General features: G+C 39.8%; 1 protein-coding gene across 1 annotated transcript in view; it reads left to right on the forward strand.

Moving 5' to 3' along the window:
- Positions 1–14,953, forward strand: part of Myo6 (myosin VI) — a 142,189-nt gene that overhangs the window by 97,040 nt on the left and 30,196 nt on the right. The window contains exons 18-23 of the mRNA XM_032909265.1: positions 107–280; positions 4,242–4,280; positions 7,353–7,446; positions 12,564–12,694; positions 12,785–12,862; positions 14,638–14,767. Coding sequence (XP_032765156.1) covers positions 107–280; positions 4,242–4,280; positions 7,353–7,446; positions 12,564–12,694; positions 12,785–12,862; positions 14,638–14,767 — 646 coding nt within the window. The remainder of the gene's footprint in view (positions 1–106; positions 281–4,241; positions 4,281–7,352; positions 7,447–12,563; positions 12,695–12,784; positions 12,863–14,637; positions 14,768–14,953) is intronic.

Genomic DNA, 14,953 nt, shown 5'->3' on the forward strand with positions numbered 1-14,953 from the left:
AATTGGACATTTGTGTTTTCTCAGAAAACTGTATGGGACAGAGTTCAGGTAGGGTATATTAATCACAATGCAGATTGAAACATTTTATTTGATTTTTTTTTTTCAGACCCAGTTTGTGGAGAAAAATAATGATGCACTACATATGTCTCTTGAATCCTTGATATGTGAGTCCAGGGACAAGTTTATACGGGCGTTGTTTGAGTCATCCACAAATAACAACAAAGATACGAAACAAAAGGCTGGAAAACTTAGCTTCATCAGCGTGGGAAACAAGTTCAAGGTATTCGTGCTAAATAACTTAATCCTGGCTTTTTTTGGGGGGGGGCTGTATTTAAGACAAAAACAAGTGGACAGTGTAGATCACAGAAATGCCACAGGTGTGTCTCAAGAGAAGACCCTGCCTTATTGATGCTTGTATGGAAGATCTAATTGTAGTCCTAATAACTGAGTGTACAGAAACGTTTGTATTTTTAGGCTGTGTTTCTACATACCGCATATCTGATTGATTCTCCTGATGTTCTTGCCTCCACGTACTGCCTGCCTTCAAGTCTCCTCTTTCCCACATGTTTTCTGTTTCCTTCCTTGTTCGGCAGTTTTGTTTAGCTGCCGTAGTTGAGCTCGGGATGGCTAGAGAGGACTAGTTGAGGAGTGAGGAGGAGCAGGCACAGCCAGGGCCTTCAGGTAAATGAGCATTTCACAGACTCCGACTCACAGCATGGCTGCTATGCTAAAGAGCCTGTTCCAAGGGAATGGTCCAGTTTGTAATTCATTTCCACGCGTTTCCTCTCATGGCACCATGGGCATGCATATTACGGTAAAACCTGATTGACACTTTTGATAACCTTTATAAAAGAGAAGTGCTGTCTCTGGTGTGGCAAACTCTTCAATTTACTTATCTAACTTTAAGGAATAATTCGTTTTTATCAATTTTGAATCAAAATTAATGCTTTGAAGTCTAACAAGGACTGTTTTAAAAGAAAGTGTGTTTTAGTGATGGAATGATATTTATTCATTATAATTATTGTTTAGTATAAAAATTAAAACCTTAATAAATAATTATAATGCATAGACTAAGGAAATGTTACTAAATTCTCTCTAAATTTCCAGAAAGCATTATTTTCCCATACAACTGCCCTTTGCCTTTTGAAATGTATACTTTAAATATTTAAAATGATGTAATTAGGAAGAAAATTTAAATTTATGTAGAACAGTGTTTTTCATTCTTCCTAATGTTACGATCCTTTAATATAGTTCCTCACATTGTGGTGATCCCACTCGTAAAATTATTTCCATTGCTACTTTGTAACTGTAATTTTGATATTGTTATGAATTGTAATATAAATATCAGATAGGCAGGATATCCGATACATTTTTCCCTAAGGGGGGGGTCACAACCCACAGGGTGAGAACCACTGGTGTAAAGAGATCTGTGGTGCTTACTAGTAGCAGAAACCGTCTCAAATCCCTTTCTAGTTGAAATGGGTCCTGAGCTGGGCCTGGTGACACAGGCCTGTAAGCTCAGCCGCAGGGATGAAGAGCTAGGAGGTGGATTTAGATTTCAAGGCCAGTCTCTGGTACCCAGATCAAGGTCAGCCAGAGCTATGTGAGACCCTGTCTCAAGGCCAACAACCAAACAAGACAAAAAGAAAGCAGAAAGAATTGACATGAATCCTAAATACCAAACTTGATACTTATATTTCTAAATGCTAAGTCTCTTTTTAAGGTTTTTAAAAATATAAATATAAAAGAAATCATAAAACATATTTTAGGTAGCTGAATTTGTTCAAAGATGTATTGATTATGAGTCATTAATATCTTCAGTGAGCAATATTTTTTATTTAGTATTTTTCCATTCCAGATTAAACACTTGAAAATAGGTTGGTTTGAAATAGCATGTTGGCAAGATGTGGTATGATGGCTCCTGTGGGCCCAGGTGACTCAGGAGATCAGTGAAGGAGGCTCATTTGAGCCTAGGCATTCAGGGCCAGCCTAGGTAGCATGACCATCAGATGTTCCTCAGAAAACAAAACCACATTCATATAGTCATATCTCATATGAATATAGTGTGAGTGCTAGTAAGAATGTACTTAAGATGAGAGGTAGTATAAGCAGCCTTTTATTTGGAGGCTTTAAATGCATTGTAATTGTTCACCTAAGGAACTGTTTCTACATTTGCACTGACTGCTGAAAATTGTGAGTGATACGAACAATATATTCTACATGTATTTTTCTCTGATTAGCTTTAAAATGAAGCCTTTTTTGTTTTTATTTTGAAACAGGGTCTCATTATGTAACCCCTGCTGATCTGAAACTTACAGTATAGATTGGGCTGGCCATGAACTCCCAGAAATCCACTTGCCTTTTCCTCCTAAGCGCTGGGATTAAATGGAGTCTTTGTTTTTGGTTCTTTTTTTCCGGAGCTGGGGATCGAACCCAGGGCCTTGCGCTTCCTAGGCAAGCGCTCTACCACTGAGCTAAATCCCCAACCCAAATGGAGTCTTAATATGACTCTTTAAACATACTTCAGTAGCTCATTAAATTAAATCTGAACTGTGTAAGACACACAGAAAGTAGACTCTTTTCCAGGCGTTTTCCACCTTATGAAAAAATTTAAGGCTATTAAAATGTAATTTTACTAGTATTGTTTTAGAAAACCTAATTTTTTAGTGGAAATTTTATCCTATTACAAACACAAATATTTGTGTCTTAAAAAATAAAATATAAATGGGGCAAGAGTGATGGCTTAGAGGTCGAGCGTGTACTGCTCTCGCAGGAGACACAAGTTCTATTCCAAGCACTCACATCATGCCCCTGAAACTAGAGAGTCTCTGGCCTCTGAGGGCAGTCACACTGGTGACATGCACTCATGAGCACATGATTAACGTCAAATCTAAAAACAGTTAAATAAATTACGCAAACAAAGCCTGATTTGCCAAGAGTACTTCCTTTGTCTGGGTTTTGGCTTTGTGCTAATGAATATTCCTTTCTGTTTTCTCAGCTGTTGCTGTTTTCTTTTTGCTTCCACTGTTCTGACTTTATCCCCCATCTTGGGAGGAAGCAAAATAGCACATTTGTCTATGGATTAAAATCGAGTGGATTTATAACCATTTGCTTTCTTTCTAAAGAGGTTCTTGACTTGCTTTTCAGTTGTTGGAGGTACAGACTGATGTTGGCTTCTGTCAACTAGCTTTGTGCATGGGACTATATTCTTCAGTCCCATGACATATTCACTTTATTCTGATATCAAGTAGCTTTGTAGTAAGAGAAGGAACTTGGATGTCTGGGCATTGTCATTGTTGGCCCCATGCTCTCAGACATATTGTTTCTCTCCCTAGATCTTAATACCTGTATAATAAGACCAATAATCTATTCTTAATTAGGTTCATTGTATTGTGTTCTTCATTTGGATTAAATATAACAATACTCAGGAAAAGCTTTCTTTGAGAAGTGCCTCACTCACAGAAAAGCATTCAGCAAAGTCTACACATTACTATTAATTACAGTTATGCTCAACACACTATGCTAATTTAAGAATTAGCATTTTAATTTGTATTTCCCAAGTAGCATAATAAGCATTTCAGCATAAAATTACTTTGTAGAATAGCAAAACAAACATGGTTTAAGTACACCGAACTAGGGCAAATTATAATCAGTGTTCCAAAACTAGGAAAGCATGATAACTATTCATTGTGAAAAATTTTGAATGAAAATGGTTTGAGTTTTAAACGCACTTGAAATGTATAACATTTTAAAATAGGGAAGGGAATTTCTGAGGCTAGATTAGGACAGTTGTTTGGCCGTGGTGCATGGACCCATCCTGTTGTAGAATGGAGCTCATTTTAAACATCTCAGGCTTCCTAGCATGCGATGCGATGGTGCCTTGTGTCACACACTCAGACACTGCACTGCGGCTTTCACACTGTGCATCCCCAGTACCTTCACAGACTCTCACTCATCGCTTGCACAGTTGCCTTATTCATCCCATTTGTTAATGTGTCATAGTTTTCAGCCTTAATTATACAAGTCTCTGTTAACCATGTAAGTTATTGTCCTTGACATTTCATTAGCCATTTTGCATGATGCTGCCTGTTTCAGAGTTTGTGTGCAGGGAGGTTGTTATAATATGTTGCTTATGATTGTTTGTGCATGTTACTTTAGTCTAATATTGAAAACTTAATATTAATTTGTCTCCACTATATATTTTGACTTTCTGAAATAATAATATTTTCTTTCTTTCCTAGACACAATTAAATTTGCTTCTGGATAAACTTCGAAGTACTGTGAGTACACTTCTGGCCCAGTATACCTGACAGACCTTTTGTGAAGCAGGAATTATGAAAGACTTGCTTACCCTGCCTTGGCAGAGCTTGGCAGTAGACTTCCCTGAGTCTGTTTGTCCTTTCTGAACAGCATTTGTCTGTAGTTGAAACAGGGGCAACTCTCTGCCCAGTGGCAGCTTGCCACATTGAGGCCAACTCTAGGTGTAGCTTCTTGATGCTCATTATCTTCTCTGAAATGGAATGGGGTGCTGCCAGGAGCTGACGTGCTTTAATGACAGAAAGGCCTAAAATTAATAAAAAACATCTCTAAATGCCAAAAGAGAGAAAGGAAACAGTTTTTAAAAATGATCTTTTGAAACTATTATTAGTGGTTATCCAAATAAACTTGATAACCCTGGAATAATTGGGAGGTATATTCTAAACCACGTTCTCTTTCAAAGAGAAGCCAGTGTTTAGAGGACTAGAATTATTCTCAGTGCTAGCTGTTTACTGGGTAAGCATGAGGTTCAGGATTTCAGTCCCAATGCAACTCGCCATCCCTCAACCATGCATACAGATACCCAACCATACAACAGGCAGCTGTTTGTAAAAAATTTTTTTAATAAAAAAATTTTTAAAAAATTAAAAATTTTTTTTATTAGATCTATTTCTTTACTTACGTTTCAAATGTTATTCCCCTTCCCTGTTTCCTGTCCATAAGCCCCCATTTTCTCCCCTTCCCCTCCCCCATATGGTTATTTCCCCCTATACATCCCCCTTACTGCTCCCCATATTCCCTTGTACTGGGGATCCAACCTTGGCAGGACCAAGGGCTTCCCCTTCCACTGGTGCCCCAACAAGGCTATTTTCTGCTACATATGCAGTTGGAGCCCTGGGTCAGTCCATGTTAGTCTTTCGGTAGTGGTTTAGTCCCTGGAAGCTCTGGTTGGTTGGCATTGTTGTTCTTATGGGGTTGCAAGCTCCTTCAACTCATTCAGTACTTCCTCTAATTCCCCCCAAGGGGGGTCCTGTTCTTAGTCTGGTGGTTTGCTGCTAGCATTGACCTAACAGGCAGCTTTTAAGATGGTAAAAATGTTATTATTAGTTTTTTCCTTCTTTAAAGAAAGGTCAAGTATGTTGTCAAATGAAATTATTTGGAAGTGTTTGCTGTTAATGAAGATTTCACAGAAATGAAAATAATCCGTGATTATGAAAAAAGCAAACATTATATTTTAATGTTAATACCAAAACATGTAATTACTATAGTAACATTCTTCAGACACGACAGTGCTCTGCTGCAGACAAAAGTGAACTTAGTATTTTTCTGTCTTTTATAAATGCCAAGCTTATTACAAGTTCATCTTTTAACTGCATTTTATTGATTCACTCTGGTATTTTTTTCTAGTTGTTTTTTGGTGGGGTTGGCATTGAACCTAGGATCTTGTAGAAGCTATGCAGTTACTCTACCACTAAGCTATACATTTGGCCCTTGATTTTTTTTTTTTTTAATGTTTTTGGACAGGGCCTCCTCATATAGCTCAGGCTGGCCTCAATCTTGCTATGGAGCTCAGGGTGTCCCTGAGCTTGCAGTCATCCTGTCTTCATCCCAGTGTTCTGGGGATTACAGGAGTGACTCACTGTACTCTAGGGTTTTTTTTTTTTTTTTTTTTTTGGTTCTTTTTTTTTTCCCGGGGGGGACCCGAACCCAGGGCCTTGCGCTTCCCTAGGCAAGCGCTCTACCACTGAGCTAAATCCCAACCCTATGTACTCTAGGGTTTTGACTGGAAAACAAACCCCATGTAGAAAGAACTCCTAATCCCTGAGTAAGGTGATGCACACCTGGCAACCCCAGCACTTGAGAGTTTGGGGTAGGAGGATCATGAGTTTGGGGCTAGCCTGGCCTTGCATAGTGACAGCCTATATTTAAAAAGCAAAATGTAAACCACAGTGAATATGTGAGTTATAGAAAAATTGTGATTCCAAGGAAAGGCTTAGTTTTTATACAAACCACAGAGTTCAACTTGACCCTCCTCCTTTTGAAGTACCAGCCATTTTCAGCAGCCCATGCTGATACTGTTTTGCTTACTGATGAAGCCATCTTCTGGAGCCATCCAGAAAACCATGAATGTTCTGAGTCTCTGAAATATTTGGCTCTTAAGAGCATCTTGTAGAAAATGATATTGTTTTCTTTGAGAATTCCATACATGTATACAATGTATTTGGTCACATTCACCCAGCACCCTTCCTCAGGAACCAGGCCTCTGTAAACTTCAAGTTTGAGGAGGAGGTTGTTTGATTTTCATTTCCCAAAGACTGCGCTGGTCTAAAACGATGAGGTGACTTGTGATTTGTAGAAACATGTTATCCAAGTGTCTGTGGTGAGCATCAGTACTAAAATACCTATTCAGAGTAGTAAGGTGGCCACTCTGAAGGGAAGCAGCCTGGATGCCCGCTGCTTTATCTTCAGAGCATCGATAGCAGTTTCATTGTGGTACAAACTGTAGTCTCTATGCTTTGTTCAGCAAAATATGATCACTACATGGAAGCCTTTAAGTTTTTAAAAATATTGCTAAACAAGCAAAACTTTAAAAATGCATAGTGATGCAATTTGGGACCTGCTTATTTTTAAAGTCGAATGAAAATACTGATTTATGTGTGTGTTTTGTTTGTTTACATTTTGGCCTAAACTTTAAATAGTGTTATTTTTGAGCTCAGTGGTAGAATGTTTGCCTGTGTGTGTAAGGCCTAGCTCTGGAAAACAAAAGCCCAAACTCTTTTTGAGAAGATAGAGTTAAATCTGCAGAGCGCTTTGTTGAAATGTGATGAAATAGTTTGCAATGAAAGACTTTTCTTTCTATGATTTCTGACATTCAATACTAAAGTGTCATCTTGCTGATATTTATTCATAATACAGACATTAATTTCAAGGGTCAAATCATAGAAGCATGACAATAAAAATTTTAAGCTCCTCTATAATTATTTTGTGTCATTTACTAACAACATTAACGTGCTGTGAAAGTTGGTGGTATTCCTAGATACAGAAACATAAAGGTGCTTTATGTACCATCTTAAAAAGTATTTCTCATTCCCCAGGGAGCCAGCTTCATCCGCTGCATCAAACCCAACTTAAAGATGACAAGTCACCACTTCGAAGGCGCTCAGATTCTGTCTCAACTCCAGTGTTCAGGTATCTCCACACTTTCACGGCCTCTCACAGTGTTTCTAGACAAACTCTCACCGTTGCCTTCTTCAACTTCAACAGGATTCTTATGTTTCCCTTAATTCTAAACAAAGCCCAGGAGGCAGATGACATGGATAACACTGATTGTAGTCTCTGTCAGGTACCATCACGGAAGTGCACTCTGTTAAGAACATGTTCCTGCCAAACCTGAATCTCTACACAGGCTGCTTCTCCAGCTGCAGTCCACAGTAGTCCTCATTTCCCATGCAACTGGGCTAGGATGGGCTTGGTCCCCTTGCTTTTCCTACACTATTTGTGGGGGAAAAACTTAAAGCAGGGTGAAGCCCTTGGCTCTTTCATGAGTTTGGTTATGAACGCAGCCGGCTGCTTTCAGTCACAGAACCCCAGGCATTGACACTGTGCTCATACATCAGCGCAGCCATAGCCGCGGCCTTGCTCTTTCTGCCCTCAGGTTTGTCCAGCTCAGGCCCTGCTGCCTTTCAAACCCTGATGTCCTTTCCCTGACACCCTATTCTGGTCCTCTCAGAGGCCAATTTACAGTGAGACTGAGGTCTCTTTAAGTGAACTCTCTCCAAAGCCCTGTATGTGATTTTGTAGTAAAGAGCCCTCCCCAGATGGGGCAAACTTCAGACCCTGACATCTAGATCTTCTAACTCTTCTTACTAAACTTTAGCTGTTAAGAATTTAATCCAGCATTTTCTCCTTCTCTGCACAGGGTTGGTAGGCCAGCTAGGTTGGCACCATTTAAATTCATGGCCCCTGACCTTTCAAGGCTCTCAAATCTCTTTTGCCAGGTTTCCCTGCTCAGCATTCCTGTTTCTCTGCAGAGCCAGTCAGACCCCATCCCCCGGGCTCCTTTGCACTCTTCAGAGCTCTGAGCCTCTGCCAGCAGATGGCTTCTTCTCTTACCAAAGCCTTGGAGCTCCACCAGGATGCTGACAGGCACTCTCCTGTCTGCATCCCCTCCGGCCTGTCCCTGGTGTGGAGCCTTCCTGCCTCTCATGAGTCAGCAGTGCTGATTAAGACCTGGGCCAGTGCCCACGGGCCTGGATGGAGAGCCTTGGTTTGCGCTGACACACTAGACTCTCGGCTGTCACCCACATGCTTTCCAGATCCTCTCGTCCTCCACTCTTCTCCTCAGTTCCTTTCCTGTTGCCACTTTGCTCGAGTCTTCTATCTCCTGCCTTCCATTACTTCTCTAACCCCTGGCTTTACCCAGTGTGGTAATGAGGAGATCGCTGCTATGAACTCTTGAGTATTTGAAATGTGGCCTGTGGGACTTCTGTAAAATTCTGATTTTGAATTTTATTTAACATTAAAATATAAAACAGCTATGTGTGCCTAGTGCGGCTAAGAGCCTGTGGCTAATGGCTGCTGTGGTAGATAGTGCAGCACATATTCTGTCTCTTTCCTACCCTTGTGACCTCCTACACGGTGAGTGGTGTTGCTTCTCTAAGCTGAGCCTTCTCTCACTGGCTTTCCTCCCGACTCACTGTTATGCCCTCCCGGCACCTGCTCAGTACATTGTAGGCAGGTGTAGCATTATCCCTTCACAGTTGAGCTCCGACCATGTCTTCTTACCGTATGCAGCGCTCTGATGGTCCCTGCTGAGCATCAGGAAGAAGAGCAGCATCCTGCTGCTGTCTGTCCCTCTGTGTTCCTAGTCCCCATGTGTTCCTAGTCCTGCCTTTGCGTGCTTCTGTCTGTGCTACAGCCACACAGCCTTGCACTCACTGCTCCACATTCCCTCCCACTGCAGGGTCTGTGTCCTCTCTGCTTCTTGTTGGGACATCTTTCCCATGTCAGCTAGGAACAGCTTCCTGTGAAAGCCAGCCTTGATCCTGGCTCTGACTCGGGCTCTGTCCATGGCACTGAGGTGTGACACTTTGATTTCACAGCCACAGTTACAGATTTTATGTATATGTATATAAAGTATGACACTAATGTGTTGCCTGCTGTACTAAAGAGGTGCCTGCTAATGTAATTATTTAGTTTCCCTCCAGGAAATGCCTTTTGGTTCCCTCAAAAGCTCCTGCTTTCTCTAGTGTATATTAGACTAATTCATCACTGAATAGAATGCAGTCTATCAGATACAAACATTTATTTTTGAATAATTTAGAACAAATACTGGAAAGTCATATAATGCATGCTTGAGGTATTTCTGCATAGAATGAGGGACTCTCTTGCTTAGTTAACTACATTTATTTGAAAATCTTTTGCATGTATATTACAGAGGAATCCAATTTCTAGCATGTTCTTAGTCAAGTGTTACTTAATAACAGAGATATATTCTGAAAAGCACAGTAGTTATGCTATATGCGTCTTTAAGTTGTTGTGTGACTTTGAACGTGACTTTTCCCTTTTAGGACTGGTTTAGCATGACGTACTGATGTCTGCAATGAGCATCTAGCACCTATTTGCCAAGCATGCACAGCTGCAGTAGTGTGTGTTTACATCAGCAGACTATGGTCTTACCTGTGTGTCACAGGATTCCTCCTTCATGCAGAGTGTATGTTAGCACAGCCAGCTAAATTGTAGTTTAACAGGTGACACCATTTCATTGTCAAAAATTGTGACAATGCCAATCAAACCTTACCTTTTTTTTTCCTATGAGCAGGCCTGAGAGCTAAAGCTTTTTCTGGTCATTCATGAGTTCAAAGCCAGCCTGAACTGTATAGCTACAATCCAGGGCTATAGCTTAGTCCAGTGGTAAAATACTTGTTTAAGCATGTGCAAGGAGTTCAGTCCTTGATACTGCAAGGAAAACAGCAATGGTCTCTATGTCTTGCTTTAATCAGTATACATTATGTGAGATATATATATATATATACACACACATATATATGTGTGTGTGTATGTATGTATGTATGTATGTATGTATATGTATGTATATATGTGCTGGAGAGGTAAATTCCAGCTCTCTAATCAATGTATTACATAGGTATAATACAATTTAATGAGTAGGTTTTTAAGTTATTTCTGTTATTGTTTTTTCTGTTGTAGGCAGTGACTTAGTGTATATCTGGTTATTTTCCACGTGTCTTTGTCCATAAGTGGGAAACTGTAATTTAGAAATGATACAGAAGGTAAATCTTTTCACATTGCCATCCAGAACTGTTGCCCTGCCATCCATACCCTCTCACAGAGCACACTGAGTTTGACTCTTTGTTTCCAGTCAGACAGACTGGTATTCAATCTGTACACAGGGTTGGTTTCCTAAGATTATTTTAAACTTAAGAATTCATGCATTAAAAATTATATTCTCTTTTATAAATTTTAATTTGACCAACTGGAATTCATTTTGGCATAAGGAATAAAGTAAGGATATATATTATTATTATTATTATTATTATTATTATTATTATTGTTTTTGTTTTCCACATATGCTACTCATATTTTCATATTTTAACACTTCTGATCTCTTTAATAGTGACTTAATAGCTGCATCTTTATAGTTAAAAATCGGTTGCTTTTTTAGCTGAATAAGCTCTCATGGTAATGTAGTTATTACTGTGAGTGATGACCATCACAGCAGCTTTTGCTTGGATTTTGGTCTTGTGGTGTTAGAAATTGACACCAGTGTCCCCTGAGCATGAGGAGTGTGCCCTCCCACTGGGTCATGCCCTCCCAGCACAGTGTTTATATTGAATATTCTTCCCATTGCCTGTTGACCTGTGTGCTCCTATGTGTCAACACCAAGTCTGAGTGCGGAAGCTGTTGGGCCTTTTCTCTCTGTGATATTTAAGACGCAGATCCTATATGACCTTTCCATTTAGGATTTATTTTTTTTCTGCTTTAAAGACAATCATTTTAAGATTCCAGCCAAGTTTGCTTTCTGTTGCTGTGGTTAAGACCATGACCAAAAGCAACTTGAAGAAGGAAAGGGTTCACTTCACCTTACGACTCCTGGGTCACAGTCCATCACTGAGGATGGAGTGGAGTCAGGGCTGGAACTCACGGTGGGAACTTGGAGGCAGGAACTGAAGCACGGACTGGAGGAGCACACTGTTTACTGACTTGCAAACAAGCCTTACACAACCCGGGACCCCAAGACCACTTATCCAGGGGCAGCACCAAATACTATGGGCTGGGCCCTCCCAGATCAATCATTAATCAAGAAGATGCCCCATAGATTTGCCTTCGGGCCAATAGAGACATTTTTCTCAACTGGTGTTCTTCCTTCCCAGATGACTTCAGTTTGTGTCAAGGTGACTAACCCAGACAGGTACTTTCTACTAAAATGACTATCTTGTGAGTATCAGGACAAAGTAAGGGAGGATGAGAGAGGCAGGCCTTCCTCTTTTGTAACTTGTGCTGCCTGCCTGTTAAAGCTGACCAGAAAAGTTCATGCTGACTTGAGGCTCAGATTGACTGTTTATTAGAGTTAAATTAATAGTTTGCATCTATCCTGCAGTCTCAGCTTTTCAACCAATGATTAGTATTCTTTGAGAACTTAGTAAAAGAAGTCTTTGAAGCTGGGGTTAGAACCTAGGGCCTTGGGCATGCAAGGCTAGTGCACTACTTGGGAGCAGCAGTGTGTGTGTGTGTGTGTGTGTGTGTGTGTGATGTATATATGTGGTGTGTGTGGTATGTGTGGTGTGGATATCTGTGTGTGTGTGTGTGTGTGGTGTAGTATGTGTGTCTATGTGGTGTGTGTGTGTATGTGTAAGTTGCACATAATATTTAAATAATAAATTCTCTTTTGCTTCTTATTAGTTCTTGGGAAAATGTAGAAATGGAGACTTTTTCAGAAGTTGTATTCTAAAATTAACCTCAGGACTTAAAGTGGTCAAAGGCAGGATTTGCTTTATGACTTTTGTGGAATTTAGAAAGATACACGTCACACTGGAGCCTTCTGAATGGGCTGCCGCTGGGAAATGCTCAGTGGTGCTGACTTCATTGGCTTTCCCTGTGTCTGCTTTACATGCTAAACAAGCTGGACACACTGCCTGGAGGTGTGATTCCCTGGGTCGCCCTCACTCTGATACACTCTCACTATAAGCTCTTTTCATAAACTTTAGCTTGTAAGATTGATGGGTTACTCACATGTCACCCTGAATTTACATACTGTGACTGGAAATTATTTGTGCTTATGACTCTAGGTATGGTGTCTGTGCTGGACCTCATGCAAGGGGGTTTCCCTTCAAGAGCCTCATTTCATGAACTCTATAACATGTACAAGAAGTACATGCCAGAAAAACTCGCACGATTGGATCCACGGCTATTTTGTAAGGTATAAATGCCGCTTCAATAGAAATTTCTCACCAACAAATCTTTTCTGTTAATTTGAGTTGAAACTCAACTTTTAAAACTTGTTTTTCAGGCTCTTTTTAAAGCTTTGGGATTAAATGAAGTTGACTACAAGTTTGGGCTGACAAAAGTATTTTTCAGACCTGGCAAGGTAAATATATATGACAGTTGGGCTTCATATGTATTTCCTTAGTTATTGGCGATTTATATCACTACAGCATTATATGAAACAGCATGAGATTATGTTTCTGTTCACACACGTTTCCTGTTCGGGGTTGTTTCGTATGAGTTTAAATTATAGTTTTACTCAGTATTGGAATCAGAGGATTGTTAATTTTTTTTCTTAAATAAGGACTAACCAAAACTTTCTAACATTTTAAATAAGTTGAAACTATTTCTATAATATTTTAATAACGTGCCAGTTAGATAGCTCAGCATGTGACCCAAGCTGTCACAGAATTCTCCATCTGAGTTGGCCCAGACTCCTCAATGCTGTAAGCAGGTGCCAGCTCGCTTGGTGAGTTTCATAACATGTTGGAGTTTTCCTTGTGAGAAAGTTTCACTGGAGTATGGTAGATACATAAAGCATATGAAACTCGATTGGATTTGTACTGACTATTGACAAGTTTCACAGTAAGGGAATGTGTAAATACTGCATGTGTTAGGTTGTTTTTTAAGCTGACATAGTACTGCAGTTGTGATACTCACTGACTGCAGAGCATGTCAGAGCTAACTGTATTCAGTACACAAACACCTAGGGCTGTTCACAAGTGTTAAGAATACCATGTCCAGCGCTTGTCTAGGAAGCGCAAGGCCCTGGGTTTGGTCCCCAGCTCCGAAAAAAAGAACTAAAAAAAAAAAAAAAGAATACCACGTCCATGTTCCTAACACTTGAGACACTGACTTACTGATCACATAGTTACAATTGTAAAGATAGTTGTTATTGCAGCTCACTAATTCCACTGGTCAACTCTCTCTAGTGTCTCAAGAACAAAGTAGTTATAATAAATCTAATTTCACATTTTTTAGCACAGGATGAAAATATGCAATTTTATTGCTAGTCTGTGGTGTCTTTGTCACAGAACTTGTACCATTTCCTGTGAAAAATGAAGAGAAAAAAAATATAGGTGTTCATGGCTGGCTTCACATTACTCTGTGTTATTTATCATAAATTCAACATCTCTCTTGTGTCAGAGCTATAGTAACTAATTAATGGATAGAGAAAGAACCTGGATTATTTACCTCCAGAAAGATGCAGAAGGTTGTTGAAAGCTTAAAGCAAGCAGATTCAGAGATTCGTAGTCTTGTTATGCTACTCTTACGGTTTTTATGATTAAACACTTGTTTTGTTAATTGGCATATGACACCTTTAACATTGCAATGTGATATTTGGTGAAGAATGGAAATAATTCTGGAATTTTGTGGTAAATAGAAAAAATATTGTATTTGCGTGGTCTGTCTCCTAGCAGTAATTTCCTATTTTTTTGTCTAAAATTAGAGTTGGGAGAGACAGGACTTTTGGTGGCTCCCCTGCTTTTGATGACCTTTACTTGTTGAGCAATGTGGATGTCTGAGAATGTGGATGAACTGGTTCAGACGTGTTGGCCCCATTTAACATTTTCCCTCAAATATTTCTGCCAAATTTTCCATAATCAGTCATTTAAGAGTTTTTCTTATACCTATTTTTGCTGCTACTTAGGGATAAATAAGTATTCCTTCCCACCTTCCAATAAATTGATGAAGGAAAGGCAGAAGGAAAGGGCCATGACATGTGGCCAAATGTGTTCTGTATACCCTGCTAAGATATCCTTGGAGTTGAATTTTAATCCTTTTCAGGAAGTTATATTTGGAATTTGAAATCCATGTAGTTATTTCCTCTCTATTTGAGCACATTAACCCTTTAATGCTGAGTTATCTTACTCTTAGTTTGCAGAATTTGATCAGATTATGAAGTCTGATCCTGATCACTTAGCAGAGTTGGTGAAGAGAGTCAATTTGTGGCTAGTCTGTAGTCGCTGGAAGAAAGTTCAGTGGTGTTCGCTGTCAGTCATCAAACGTAAGTATTTCCCTCTGGCATAGTAGCTCATTCTTTAATCTTAGTGCTGGGGTAGAAGAATCAAGAGTTCAATGTCTTGGGGTTGTAGAGATGGCTCAGTGGTGAACAACATGGGTTATTTTTTCAGAGGACCTGGGTTTGATTCCCAGCACCCACACAGCAACTCACACCCGTGTGTAACTCAGG

The sequence above is a fragment of the Rattus rattus genome, chromosome 8 (genome assembly GCF_011064425.1).
Source record: "Rattus rattus isolate New Zealand chromosome 8, Rrattus_CSIRO_v1, whole genome shotgun sequence".
Lineage (NCBI taxonomy): Eukaryota > Metazoa > Chordata > Mammalia > Rodentia > Muridae > Rattus > Rattus rattus.